At 47.7% G+C, this 15,180-nt stretch overlaps 1 protein-coding gene across 1 annotated transcript in view; it reads left to right on the forward strand.

Moving 5' to 3' along the window:
• The window catches only part of LOC141271945 (uncharacterized), a 121,897-nt gene that overhangs the window by 95,447 nt on the left and 11,270 nt on the right, over positions 1-15,180 (forward strand). Inside the window, exon 7 of the mRNA XM_073682191.1 lies at positions 1,419-1,517. Coding sequence (XP_073538292.1) covers positions 1,419-1,517 — 99 coding nt within the window. The remainder of the gene's footprint in view (positions 1-1,418; positions 1,518-15,180) is intronic.

The raw sequence follows: 15,180 nt of genomic DNA on the forward strand, positions 1-15,180 counted from the left end.
GCACGGTGAATTTTTTCCCGCTTTCCAACACATCACATGATAAATTGAATGGTGTCATTCAAAAGTATAATTCATCCCGCAGAACACAAGTTCTAATATGGCTATGTGAAAAAACACAAAATTTGAGCTTGGTTTAAGTTGGTATACATGTGGCACATAAATGATGTTTCACAATGGCCATGAATCAGAAAAACCTACAAGAAGCAAAATGAACAAAAACCCTGCTGTAAATAAATAAAAAGCAAGTGCATTTAAATAAAATAGGGTTCTTAGTAACAGTGTTTTTGATCAAAAACAGTATTTAAGCCATCCCACCATCGACAGGGTGAACCCGCTCTGGACGGTCCTACACTGTCTTAATAATAAAAACCTTACCATGTGTCGAAGTTGACCTCAATGTGTGAATAAGGGCAGACAAAGGACTGAGCTATGTGGACAGAAAAATAAAAAGTTATGGCTTTAAGAAGAAGGGGACGAAAAAATAAAAAAAAAATAAAAATTGGCTGTGGAGTGAAGGGGTTAAACATTAGGGAGAGCAGCTGCTGAAATACTGGGATGCAGATACCGGTGAAGCAGAGATGGAACGGAGGGCTATTAGCTAGCACTTCCGTCATCGAACCTCTGTGTATGAGATCGCAATAGGTGCGATGACGTCAGTACATCCCCCCAGTTGTGTCCGGAGCACAGTCCGGAGCAGCAAGAGATTTATTTTTTACAGTACATTTTGGTAAATTGTGGGGATATAAAACTGTGTCAGGAGACTGTGTGGCGAGTCAGTAGACTTAATTTTTATCACTTAATGTTGAGCAGAATTAACATAAAACAATAATAGTGAGCAGAATTAAGTGTGACCGGTTTGTCCAGCCCTCCACAACAGTCAGTTTCTTATGTGGCTTATTGGGAAAGTTAATTTTGGGGAAACTGCGACAGAGAGTGGTCTACTCTTTTTCAGGGATCGGAAGATCGCAGCATTTGTCTACACACACACCTGCACTGGTTGGATCTACTTTGTTTCCCTTCTTCTTTTGTTGCAAGGGTTAAGCTGCTTGCCCACGAAGCATTTTCCAAGCGTTTATGCTGCGGAATTTACGCAGCGTAAACGCTTGGGAAACACTTGGTAATCCGCCCCCCCCATGGTCCCCAATGACAAGCCACAATGTCTGTGCCCATGCTGCTTATTTTTCCACAGCATTTATGCTGCGCTCAAAAATCCATACATAAACATGGAGGCATACAGGAACACATCTGCTGGCCCAAATAGCTATCCATCATTGACAGTTACCTGTTAATTACTATGTATTCACACTCCATGTCTGGTCTTCAATGACCTGTTCACCGCAGGGGATGCAGGCAGTGATCCAATGCCCCCAGCCTTGGATCTGTAAAACTGATAACTCCACTTATGACATTTTCTCTAGATCCAAAAAATCTCACGGCAGCTCTAATTAATGGTCCAGAGCAGTGCAGAGGGTCAGAAGATGATCTGCTGAGACTGGAACAGTCTGGAACAGGGAGCGGTGAGTTTTTGTTTATTTTTTTATGTATGAAGGACTATGGTGAGCTCATAATACTGTATGGAGGACTGTGTTGTGCCCATAATACCGTATGGAGGACTGTGTGGTGCCCATAACACTGTCTGGAGGGCTATGTGGGTGCCCATACCACTGTCTGGAGGGCTATGTGGGTGCCCATACCACTGTCTGGAGGGCTATGTGGGTGCCCATACCACTGTATGGAGGGCTATGTGGGTGCCCATACCACTGTATGGAGGGCTATGTGGGTGCCCATACCATTGTATGGAGGGCTATGTGGGTGCCTATACCACTGTATGGAGGGCATTATACAGTGTGAATGGTTTTGTGGCATCCATAATTCTGTATAGAGGACTTTGTGGGGTCAGTATACTGTTTGGAGGGCTAGTGCGGGCCATTATACAGTGTGGAGGGATGGGATGGTGCGGTTATACTATTTGGAGGGCTAAAAAAAAACCTTAAAGAAGTTGGACACAACTTTTTATTATGCCCCCAATATATCCCCCCGGGGCCCATAAGTGTCTTTGTAATTACCTTCTGTTGCAGTTTCTGCCTCACAGGCATCACATGACCCGCCACTGATGTCACGTCAAGTGAGGCGTGACATAAGTGACGCGGTCCTCGCGGTGGCTGCTGGGTTGTGGACAGGGTTTCCCCGTGTGTCTCACCCAGCATCCACCGCGCGCTTTCCTGATAAATGAGGAGAGGGAGAGCGCACGGTGGATGCTGGGTGTGACGTACGGGGTAACTCCGCCCACAACCCAGAATCTACCGGTGGAACACAGAAGAGGGACCCCCGGCTGACATGACATGACATCAGCGGATGTCAGCCGGCTGCAGCCGGGGGACACGTGATGCCTGTGAGCGGCCAGCGATAGCGCGTTGCTCACAGGCAGTATCTGGAACTGAAGGTAATTACAAAAACACTTATGGGCCCCGGGGTGATACATTGGGCAGGGGATAATAAGTAGTGGACAACCCCTTTTAGAGATGTACTGGAATATAAGTTGGTGTGCATGCAACGTGTAGGTGCATGTTCACACTGGCCACTAAATAGACAAAACCTAAGATTATTATTATAGAGCCATTTATTCCATGGCGCTGTACATGTGAAAAGGGGGTATACATAGCAAAAACAATTGTAGTAATCTTGAACAATACAAGTCAGCAACTGGTATAGGAGGAGAGAGGACTATGCCCGCGAGGGCTCACAATCTACAAGGGATGGGTGAGGAATACAGTAGGTGAGGGTAGAGCTGGTCATGCAGCAGTGTGGTGGAGCGGTGGTTACTGCAGATTGTAGGCTTGTCAGAAGAGGTGGGTCTTTCGGGACCTTTTGAAGGTTTCCACGGCAGGCGAGAGTCTGATGTGTTCTGGTAGAGAGATCCAGAGTAGGGGGGGGATGCGCGGGAGAAATCTTGTATGCGATTGTGGGAATAGGAGATAAGAGGGGAGTAGAGAAGGAAATCTTGTGAAGATCGAGGTTGCGTGTAGGTAAGTATCGGGGGACTACAGTGGGTACGGAAAGTATTCAGACCCCTTTAAATTTTTCACTCTTTGTTTCATTGCAGCCATTTGGTAAATTCAAAATAGTTCATTTTTTTCATATTAAAGTACACTCTGCACCCCAACTTGACTGAAAAAAAAACAGAAATGTAGAAATTTTTGCAAATTTATTAAAAACTGAAATATCACATGGACATAAGTATTTAGACCCTTTGCTCAGTATTGAGTAGAAGCACCCTTTTGAGCTAGTACAGCCATGAGTCTTCTTGGGAATGATGCAACAAGTTTTTCACACCTGGATTTGGGGATCCTCTGCCATTCTTCCTTGCAGATCCTCTCCAGTTCCGTCAGGTTGAATGGTGAACGTTGGTGGACAGCCATTTTCAGGTCTCTCCCAAGATGCTCAATTCAATTTAGGTCAGGGCTCTGGCTAGGCCAGTCAAGAATGGTCACAGAGTTGTTCTGAAGCCACTCCTTTGTTATTTTAGCTGCGTGCTTAGGGTCCTTGTCTTGTTGGAAGGTGAACCTTCAGCCAAGTCTGAGGTCCAGAGCGCTCTGGAAGAGGTTTTCATCCAGGATATCTCTGTACTTGGCCGCATTCATGTTTCCTTCAATTGCAACCAGTCGTCCTGTCCCTGCAGTTGAAAAACATCCCCATAGCACGATGCTGCCACCACCATGTTTCACTGTTGGGATTGTATTGGACCGCTTAGAATTATCACCAAAAAGTTCTATCTTCGTCACATCAGACCAGAGAATCTCATTTCTCATAGTCAGGGAGTCCTTCATGTGTTTTTGAGCGAACTCTATGCAGGCTTTCATATGTCTTGCACTGAGGAGAGACTTCCGTCTGGCCACTCTGCCATAAAGGCCCAACTGGTGGAGGGCTGCAGTGATAGTTGACTTTGTGGAACTTTCTCCCATCTCCCTGCTGCATCTCTGGAGCTCAGCCACAGTAATCTTGGGGTTCTTCTTTACCTCTCTCACCAAGGCTCTTCTCCCACAATTGCTTAGTTTGGCTGGACGGCCAGGTCTAGAAAGACTTCTGGTGGTCCCAAACTTCTTCCATTTAAGGATTATGGAGGCCACTGTGTTCTTTGGAACCTTGAGTAATGCAGAAATTCTTTTGTAACCTTGGCCAGATCCGTGCCTTGCCACCATTCTGTCTCTGAACTCCTTGGGCAGTTCCTTTGAGCTCATGATTCTCATTTGGTCTGACATGCACTGTGAGCTGTGAGGTCTTATACAGTGCCTACAAGTAGTATTCAACCCCCTGCAGATTTAGCTGGTTGACACATGCGGAATTAACTTGGCATTGTGACATTTGTACTGTAGATCAGCCTGGAAGTGGGAAATGCACTGCAGCAAATTTTGTTTTTGTTTTTTTTTGTTTTGTTTTTTTTAAAACGTTAAAAGTTAATTCAGTTTGTCATTTATTATTCAACCCCTCAAACCACAAGAATTCTGTTTGGTCCCCCTAAAGTATTAAGAAGTAGTTCAGGCACCAAGAATAATGAGCTTCACATGTGTGGATTAAAGATCTCTTTTGCCAGCCTTTTCTGACTATTTAAGACCCTCCCCAAACTTGTGAACAGCACTCAGACATGGTCAACATGGGAAAGACAAAGGAGTATTCCAAGGCCATCAGAGACAAGATCGTGGAGGGTCACAAGGCTGGCAAAGGGTACAAAACCCTTTCCAAGGAGTTGGGCCTACCTGTCTCCACTGTTGGGAGCATCATCCGTAAGTGGAAGGCTTATGGAACTACTGTTAGCCTTCCACGGCCTGGACAGCCTTTGAAAGTGTCCTCCCGTGCCGAGGCCAGGCTTGTCCGAAGAGTCAAGGCTAACCCAAGGACAACAAGGAAGGAGCTCCGGGAAGATCTCATGGCAGTGGGGACATTGGTTTCAGTCAATACCATAAGTAACGTACTCCACCGCAATGGTCTCCGCTCCAGACGAGCCTGTATGGTACCTTTACTTTCAAAGCGTCATGTCAAGGCTCATCTACAGTTTGCTCATGATCACTTGGAGGACTCTGAGACAGACTGGTTCAAGGTTCTATGGTCTGATGAGACCAAGATCGAGATCTTTGGTGCCAACCACACACGTGACGTTTGGAGACTGGATGGCACTGCATACGACCCCAAGAATACCATCCCTACAGTCAAGCATGGTGGTGGCAGCATCATGCTGTGGGGCTGTTTCTCTGCCAAGGGGCCTGGCCATCTGGTCCACATCCATGGGAAGATGGATAGCACGGCCTACCTGGAGATTTTGGCCAAGAACCTCCGCTCCTCCATCAAGGATCTTAAGATGGGTCGTAATATCATCTTCCAACAAGACAACGACCCAAAGCACACAGCCAAGAAAACCAAGGCCTGGTTCAAGAGGGAAAAAGTCAAGGTGTTGGAGTGGCCTAGTCAGTCTCCTGACCTTAACCCAATTGAAAACTTGTGGAAGGAGCTCAAGAATAAAGTCCACATGAGACACCCAAAGAACCTAGATAACTTGGAGAAGATCTGCATGGAGGAGTGGGCCAAGATAACTCCACAGACCTGTGCCGGCCTGATCAGGTTTTATAAAAGACGATTATTAGCTGTAATTGCAAACAAGGGTTATTCCACAAAATATTAAACATAGGGGTTGAATAATAATTGACCCACACTTTTATGTTTAAAATTTAATAAAATTCAACTGAGCAACATAACTTTTTGGTTTGTAAGATTTATGCTTCTGTTCATAAAGCCTACTCTCGTTTGCAGTTTGAAGGCTCTAACTTATTTGCATCTTATCAAACCAGCTAAATCTGCAGGGGGTTGAATACTACTTGTAGGCACTGTATAGACAGCTGTGTGCCTTTCCAAATCAAGTCCTATCAGTTTAATTAAACACAGCTGGACTCCAATGAAGGAGTAGAACCATCTCAAGGGAGATCACAAGGAAATGTACAGCATGTGACTTAAATATGAATGTCTGAGCAAAGGGTCTGAATACTTATGACCATGTGATATTTCAGTTTTTCTTTTTTATTAAATTTGCAAAGCTTTCTACATTTTTGTTTTTTTTTCAGTCAAGATGGGGTGCACAGTGTACTTTAATGAGAAAAAAAATGAACTTTTTAGAATTTACCAAATGGCTGCAATGAAACAAAGAGTGAAAAATTTAAAGGGGTCTGAATACTTTCCGTACCCACTGTAGGTCAAGAATGTATTGGGGAGACAGGTTGTGGATGGCTTTGTATGCCAGGGTCAGGGTCTTGAACTTGAGCCTCTGGGCAATGGGGGGGCCAGTGAAGGGACTGACAGAGGGAGAGGCCAGCAAATAGCGGGGGGACAGGTGGATTAGTTGGGCAGCATAGTTCAGGATAGATTGGAGGGGCGTGAGAGTGTTAGAAGGGAGGCCACAGAGCAGGAGGTTGCAGTAGTCGAGGCAGAAGATGATGAGGGCATGCACTAGCGTTTTTGCAGAGTCTTTGTTGAGGAATGATCAGATTCGGGAGATATTTTTGAGTTGGAGTCGGCAAGAAGTGTAGAGGGTTTGGATATGAGGTTTGAAGGAGAGATCGGAGTCAAGGGTTACCCCGAGGCAGCGAGCTTGAGGGACTGGGGAGAGTGGGCAGCCATTAACTTAGATGGATAGGTCAGATGGGGGAGTTGAGTGAGGTGGGGGAAAGATGAAGAATTCATTTTTATCCATGTTAAGTTTTTGAAATCTAGCAGAGAAGAAGGATGAAATTGCGGACTGACATTGTGGGATTCTGGTTAGTAAGAAGTTGAAATCGGGTCCAGATAGGTATGTGTGTCATCAGCATAGAGGTGATACTGAACTGAGCCTTGGGGGACTCCGACATATAAGGGGCGAGATGAAGAGGTAGTGTGTGAGTGGGAGACGCTGAATGTCCATTCTGTTAGATTTGAAGAGATCCAAGATAGGGCCATTTCCGTGATGCCAAGAGATGAGATAGTCTGTGTAACATACCTGGCGGCGTTCTTGCATAGGGCATCATCTCCCACTATGCAAGATCGCTAACTTGATCATCAGTCCAGTCTGCTAGCCTGGCTTCTTTCCATGCTGTCTGCTTGCCTCTGTTCTGGCTGCTTAGGGCGGCGGCCCGGTCACTTCCTGTTTCTTATAGCTGCTGTGGACACACCCCTAATGCGTCCTCAGCCTGTTGCTGTCAGTCACTGGATATTTAAACCAGCTTCACCTGGAAGCTGATGCCTGAGCAACTTCAACATTCAGTGTGCTCTTTGACTCTGAATGTGCCAGGTCCTGTTCAGTTTTTCTCCTGCCTGTCCGCCTTCCTGGAGGCTGTATTTCCAGGCCTGTCTGAACATGCTCCTAGCCTGTGCGTTTCTGCCTCTGGGGGCCGTATACCCAGGCTCGTTCTTGTATTTCGCTGCAGGAACAGTTCCTGTCTGAACTGCCTCCTAGTCCCTTACCTGTTTTGTCTCTATGTCTTCTTCCTCCCTTTTTCTGCAGTGTCTGAATCAGCACTTGGCTATAGCTAGGCTCGTTCCTGTATTTTGTTGTAGTAACAGTTCCTGTCTGAACTGTCTCCTAACCTGTTACTTGTTTTGTCTCTATGTCCGTTTCCTCCCTTTTGCTGCAGTGTCTGAACCAGCACTTGGTTATACCTAGGCTCGTATTTTGTTGTAGTAACAGTTCCTGTCTGAACTGTCTCCTAACCTGTTACTTGTTTTGTCTCTCTGTCCGTTTCCTCCCTTTTGCTGCAGTGTCTGAACCAGCACTTGGTTATACCTAGGCTCGTTCCTGTATTTTGTTGTAGTAACAGTTCCTGTCTGAACTGTCTCCTAACCTGTTACTTGTTTTGTCTCTCTGTCCGTTTCCTCCCTTTTGCTACAGTATCTGAACCAGCACTTGGCTTTACCTAGGCTCTTTCCTGTATTTCGTTGCAGTACAGTTCTTGTCTGAACTGTTTCCTAACATGTTACCTGTTTTGTCTCTATGTCCGTTTCTTCTCTTTTTCTGCATAGTCTGAACCTGCACCTAACTCCTACTCGTTGTCGCTGTACTTCCGTTTGTGAGTTTGGAGTCCACTCGCTACTTCTTTGCAAGTACCTTGTGTGTATCTGGTTCTGCCTTTCCCTTCTAGTCTGTTCCATGTGAACAGAGCCCTGTCCCCTCTGCTCTGTCTTTGCTCACCGCTTTGGCGGTTTATCTCTGTTCTGCCTTACTTACCTCTCTGGCGGTTTCTGTTCGCTCTGCTCAGCCTTGTCTACCGCACTTGCGGTTTCGCTCTGCTCAGCCTTGTCTACCGCACTTGCGGTTTCGCTCTGCTCAGCTTTGTCTACCGCACTTGCGGTTTCGCTCTGCTCAGTCTTGTCCACCGCACTTGCAGTTTCGCTCTGCTCAGCCTTGTCTACCGCACCTGCGGTTTCGCTCTGCCCAGCTTTGTCTACCGCACTTGCGGTTTCGCTCTGCTCAGCCTTGTCTACCGCACCTGCGGTTTCGCTCTGCTCAGCCTTGTCTACCGCACCTGCAGTTTCGCTCTGCTCAGCCTTGTCTACCGCACTTGCGGTTTCGCTCTGCCCAGCCTTGTCTACCGCACCTGCGGTTTCGCTCTGCTCAGCCTTGTCTACCGCACCTGCGGTTTCGCTCTGCTCAGCCTTGTCTACCGCACTTGCGGTTTCGCTCTGCTCAGCCTTGTCTACCGCACCTGCGGTTTCGCTCTGCTCAGCCTTGTCTACCGCACCTGCGGTTTCGCTCTGCTCAGCCTTGTCTACCGCACCTGCGGTTTCGCTCTGCTCAGCCTTGTCTACCGCACCTGCGGTTTCGCTCTGCTCAGCCTTGTCTACCGCACCTGCGGTTTCGCTCTGCTCAGCCTTGTCTACCGCACCTGCGGTTTCGCTCTGCCTTGTCTTTGCTTACCGCACCAGGCGGTCTCGCTCTGTCCTGCCTTTGCTCACCGCTCCAGACGGTCTTGCTCTGTCCTGCCTTTGCTCACCACTCTAAGCGGTCTCGCTCTGTCCTGCCTTTGCTCACCGCTCCAGACGGTCTCGCTCTGCTCTGCTCTTGCTCACCGCTCCGGCGGTCTAGCTCTGCTCTGCTTGCCTACCGCATCTGCGTTTCTGTTCCTGAGTCCCAGTCTGTACTGGACCTTATCCAGTCTGTGCTCCAACCAGCTAGTGCCTCCCTGTTGGCACTCCAGCCGTGCTTGCCTGTACTCCCTGCCTGCATACCAGTCGTGCTTACCAGTGCCCCCCTGTCTGCATACCTGCCGTGCCTGCCTATACCCACCAGTCAGTGTGCCAGCGTAACCTGCCTGTTCCTGTATTCTCCGGTGTGGGTCAACAGCCGTGTCCGGGGTCTGTCCTGGAGTAGCACCTGGTCTCTCTGCTCGGTTCCTCCCTGGTGCACTGGCGTCATTAGCCGCCATGCGACCTTGGTCAGATCGGGTAGATACTTAGTTACGCCCCTCCAGGCACTCTCCGGTTCATGGTCCAGTGGGATCACTAAACACGCACACGCCAGTCAGTCCAGGCGTGTGCATAACAGTCTGTAGTAAGACGGAATGGTACACTGTGTCGAAGGCAGATAACTGGTCCAGGAGTAGGAGTACTGTCGCTTGGATTTGGTGGTTAGTAGGTGACTTTGGTCAGGGCTGTTTCAGTGGTGTGGTGCGGTCGGATGCCAGATTGTAAGCTGTCGAAGAGGGAGCATGAGGAGAGGTGGGAGGACAGTTCAAGGTGGACGTGTTGTTCCAGTAGTTTTGAGGCATAGGAGAAAAGTGATATGGGGCGATAACTAGTCAGAGAGGATGGGTCGAGGGACGGCTTTTTGAGGATGGGTGTGATTGAGGCATGTTTGAAACATGAGGGGAAGACACCGGATGTTAGTGACTGGTTGAAGAGGTGGGTTAGGGTTGGGATGAAAACTGTGGTAAGGTTAGGGATGAGGTGGGACGGGATTGGGTCAAGTTCGCAGTTGGTGAGGTGTGATTTGGAGAGGAAACTAAGATAAAAACAAAATTAGCAAATACCCTGTAGTTGTAGGGTCAGCATCCCTGCACACTTCCCATCCTCCTCTCCTCCAGCAGGGACGCCAAGTCACTCACCGCCCCGGCCCTCTTTGTGCTTTTCCTCTTCTTGCTGATGTCTCCCGGGGTCTGCGCACACCTGGCTAATCCCCGGAGTCTTCGCACGCCTGGCAGATCTCCGGGTACTGCGTTTAAGGCGTGCATCCACCCAGTATCTTAGACAGACTGCGTGCTCCATCCTAAAGTATCCCCAGACTATAGCCGGGAGACATTTATTATTTAAGGCACCTCCACCTGTTTTGTGGTGCCTGAGCAATGTGTCCACCATGCTTGTATGCATGCTTGCTAGTTCTCAGGTCCCCTGTTCTAGTATATCTTCCAGAACCTGCCATGACTGCCTGTATAGCTGCCGTACCTGCCTGTATACCAGTCATACCCTCCTGTATACCAGTCATACTTGCCATGCCCGCCTGTATACCAACCGTACCTGCCTGCACCGGCCGTGCTCGCCTGTATACCAGCTGCACCTGCCGTGCCTACCTATATACTAGCCGTTCCTACCAGCACCTGCCTTGTCTTCCAGTATACCTGCTGTGTCTGCCTGTACCAGCTGAGACTTCCAATTTCTGGCCCTTTGGGGGTCAGCTGTCATGTTTGAGGTCCATCCTGGAATAGCACGTGGCATCCATCTGAAGCCAAATCTAACCACACCTTCAGGGACTCCAGCGAAGAGTCTGGTGTTCACCTCGTCCCGCCCCTCCAGGCTCTCCTCGGTCCACATCACTGGTTCCACCCACCATTCCCTTTATAGTTTGCTCAGGCGATGGAACCCACTGGCTCTCCATTCTCTCTAGTCTATGAGCTTTACCAGGAGATCTCCCTCCAGAAAAAACAGCAGAACAAAATCTTGTCTTATCTGCGGACTGTGACACACTGATATCTATGGCCGCGGCTCTCCAGTTTACCAGCTATGTTCCTGGTTCCGGACCCCGTCTGTCGGCCCCGCCACATTATGACGGTGATCCTACTCTATGCTGCGGTTTCATCCATGCACGCTGCACTTTGAACTCTTCACATATTAGTTCTCTTCAGATAAGGCCAAAGTGGCATTCATCATGTCCCATCTTACTGACTAAGCTCTGTCGTGGCTCAATCCAATATGGGAGAGAGGGGATTTTCTAGTCTCCAACCTCCAGACTTTTCTAGAAGGTCTTTGATGAGCCAGGCTGTGTTTCCTCTGCAGCATCTTCTCTCCTCAGATTGCTCCAGTGAAATCTCACTATGCGCCAGTATGCCGTCTGTTTACGTACCCGGTTCTTCAAGCTCGCTTAGAAATACGAGGCATTGGTAGCCACCTTCTAGGAGGGTCTGTCGGGGAGAATTAAGAACAAGCTGTCCGGTCGAGATGTTCCCACTTCTCCACATCACCTGGTATCCCTCGAAAGCCAGATCGACCTTAGGTTTCAGGAGCTACCCTAGCTATCCTCTCCTCCACTGACTGTCATTGCCCGTTTCCTGTGGCAACACCCTTTTCATTGAATAGGCCTATCTGTAAATTTCATACAACATGCTGTAGCGGATCGATTCCAGATCCCCATCCGATGTCTACAGAGTCCTTTAGTTGTATCATCTGTAGATGTGAGATCTCTATCCGAACCTGTTTTTTTGTTTCCAGGACAGTAGAACTTCAGGTAGGAATGTTGCACTCTGAGAAGATCTCCTTTTATGTGCTACCAGGTCTGTCCCATTCCCTGCTCCTGGGCCTGCCCTGGCTACGAGCACATGAGCCTGTCTTGGACTGGAGATCTGGAAATGTACTTAGTTGGAGTCGGACCTGTCACTAGAAATGTCTTGTTCCCATTCGTCTGCTCGACTTCTGTCCACGCCACCAAACTAACCAGGCTTGACTCCGACTTATTTGACTTATGCGGACGTTTTAGATAAGGAGGCTGAGAGGCTACCACCACACAGGCCGTATGAATGCCCTATAGATCTTCTTCCTTGTTCTTCTCCTCCTCAAGGCCATATCAACCCTCTGACCCAGGCAGAGACCCGAGCCATGTCGGAATATATGAAGGAGATTCTAACCAGGGGATTTATCCAGAAATTATCCTTCCCGGCTGAAGCAGGATTCTTCTTTGTTAAGGAAAAAGGATGGCTTTCTCCGTCCCTGTATTGACTATTGGAACCTTAACCAGATAACGATCAAGAATAAGTATCCCCTGCCTCTCACGTCGGAGTTGTTTTGATCTGCGGGGAGCATATAACCTGATCCGAATACGCCAGGGGGACGAATTTAAGACTGCCTCTAACACCCCAAATGGCCGTTATGAGTAATACATAATACCATTTGGCCTCTGCAATACCTTAGTAGTCTCCCAAGAACTAGTGAATTATATCTTCTGGGACGTACTCTACTCTTGTGTGGTGGTTTACCTGGACAACATACTGATGTTCTCCCCCAAACTACCCACGCACAGGCGGTATGTTCGACAGGTCCTTCAGAGGTTGTGGAAGAGCCATTTGTACCCCAAGTTTGAGAATTGCGTCTTCGAGCAAACCTCTCTTCCCTTCCTAGGATACATCATCTCTGAGACCAGACTGAGAATAGATCCAGAGAAAATGTCTGCCGTTCTGAAGTGGCCCGGTCCTGATGGCGTGAAAGCTATCCAGCGGTTTCTAGGATTCGCAAATTACTACTGCCAGTTCATTCCACATTTCTCCTCTCGGAGCACCCCAATTTCTGCCCTGGCCCAAATGGGTGCTAATCCTAGGGCATGGACTCCGGAGGCCAAAAGTGCCTTTTCTTCCTTAAAACAAGCATTCTCTTCAGCTCCAATGCTGCATAGATCTGACAGTAATAAGCAATTCTTTTTGAGTTGGATGCTTCTTCCTCAGGGGCTGAAGCTGTTCTTACTCAGAAGTCTCCTACTGGACGTATGGTAACCTGAGGTTTCTTTTCCAAAGCCTTCTCTGCCTCGGAGCGCAACTACTCGCCAGGCGATCAAGAACTGTTGGCGATTAAATTGGCTTTGGAGGATTGGCGCTTTCTACTTGAACCGCTTCTTAATCCTGTAATTTTCTATTCTGACCACAAGAACTTAGCCTATCTGCAGTCCGCACAGCAGCTAAATCCATGTCAAGCCAGGTGGTCTTTGTTCTTTGCTCGCTTTGATTTTGTTTTCCATTTCCGGCGGGCAGACATGAACATCAAGATGGGTGCGCTTTCTAGGTCCTTTCTGTCTTCTAACCAGGAGGAGGAGCCTGAGTGCATCATTGAGTCCTGCAATATGCTTTCTGTCGTTCCATTGGACTTGTCTCGGGTCCCATCCAGAAAGACCTTTGTTGCTGAACCAGACATGAGGGAGTTCTTCAGTAAGGTCACTCAACTAAATTGGCTGGTCATGTTGGACAGAATAAAATGGCTCTTCTCATTTCTCGCCATTATTGGTGGCTATCCCTGCTCAAAGATATTGCAGATTTTGTCTCGGCCTGTCCGTCCTGTGCTCAGAATAAGACTCCGAAAAAGCTTTCAACCGGTCAGTTACTTTCTCTGCCCATACGGTCAGCTCCCTGGCAGTACATCGCGATTCATCACTAATCTTCTAATCTCGGTCGGAAGTACCATAATTTGGGTAGTTGTAGATCGCATCTCAAAGATGGTCCATTTTACTCCGTTGTCTGGTCTCCCTTACCCTCCTGTGCTTGCTGAGAAGTTTATCCAGCATATCTTCACGAGTTATCTTTCCAAAAAGTTTCTGATAGAGGCATCCGGTTCACATCTCGGTTCTGGAGAGCTACCTCTAAGCTACTACATATGTAACCCTGGACTTCTCTTCAACCTACGATCCCCAATCCAATGGCCACCAAGCTTCCTGCAACATTTCGTCAATGCTCACCTCAGGGATTGAGCCGAACTCCTGCCTTGGGCTGAATTCTCCTACATTAACCAAGTGAGTGAGTCCTCTGCTAAATCTCGTTTTTATTATTGTGTTAGGTCAACATGCCAATGTTTCATTCCCTTTAGCTACTACCTCTGACGTCCCGTTGGCCGAATCTCTCACCAAAGGCTTCTCTAGAATTAGGGAGGACACTGAGGCCACATTGAGGATGTCTTCAGAATAGATGAAGGGACATGCGGACAAGAGGTGTCTGCGGACAAGAGGTGTCTGCGCCCACCTCAGTTTCGTCCTGGGGACAAGGTTTGGCTTTCTTGTAAGTTTGTCCGCACAAGCTACTTTTGTACAAGTTGGGTCCTCATTTTATCGGTCCTTTCGAGGTTCTCAAACAGATAAATGTTGTATCCTAAAATCTCAAGCTCCCAGCCTCTTTACAGTTCCCCAACTCTTTCCACGTGTCTCTCCTCAAGCCTGTCATCTTAAGTTCCTTTTTCAAGGATCAGAGTACCTTTCCTGCTCCATGCGGCTCTGAAGATGTCTTCAAGGTAGAGAATATTCTGGCTACTAAAAGGGTAAGAGGGAAAACCTTTTTTCTTGTGGATTGGAAGGGGTTTGGTCCTGAGGAAAAGACACCCATGCCTCTCTGCTCTTGGAGAGATTCTTTGGAGACTTGAAGAAGAGGGGGCGTGACAACATGACAACACAGCATTTATTCTAAATTAGGCCAGATGTATTTTTAAGTAGGTCAGGAGACATAGACAATTGTTCATATGAGCCTGAACATTGACTCTTGAATTGATGTTTAGCCTTAGTAGACAGGGGTGCAGGGAAACTGAACAATGTTTTCTAAAATGTTGATACACAATGGGTTATCAGTCCATGCAGCCTGTTGACCAGCAAACATTGATGGAAAAACTATGCAGATTGACTGAATACTCTAACAATAAGAGGTGACCCCGTCCCACCTTCCCTCTGACCTGTGGATGATGACCTGAAGGACAGATGTGGGTATAAAAAGGATCGCTATTCTTCTGCAGAAAGACTCTACATGTTAGTAACCAAGGCACCATGATGCCAGCCAGATGAATGCAGATTTGAGACACTCTATAGGACACCAACTTAAAGGGAACCTGTCATGTCATTTGGAGCATGTAAACTGTCCCTAGGTTGTTGTTAGTGATGCAATGTGCATCACCAACATGCTTTTTTAAAATCGGCACTATAATCATTTGTAAAAAACA

This window comes from Phyllobates terribilis, unplaced genomic scaffold, assembly GCF_046119375.1.
Source record: "Phyllobates terribilis strain yellow unplaced genomic scaffold, ASM4611937v1 Scaffold_5__5_contigs__length_657084704, whole genome shotgun sequence".
Lineage (NCBI taxonomy): Eukaryota > Metazoa > Chordata > Amphibia > Anura > Dendrobatidae > Phyllobates > Phyllobates terribilis.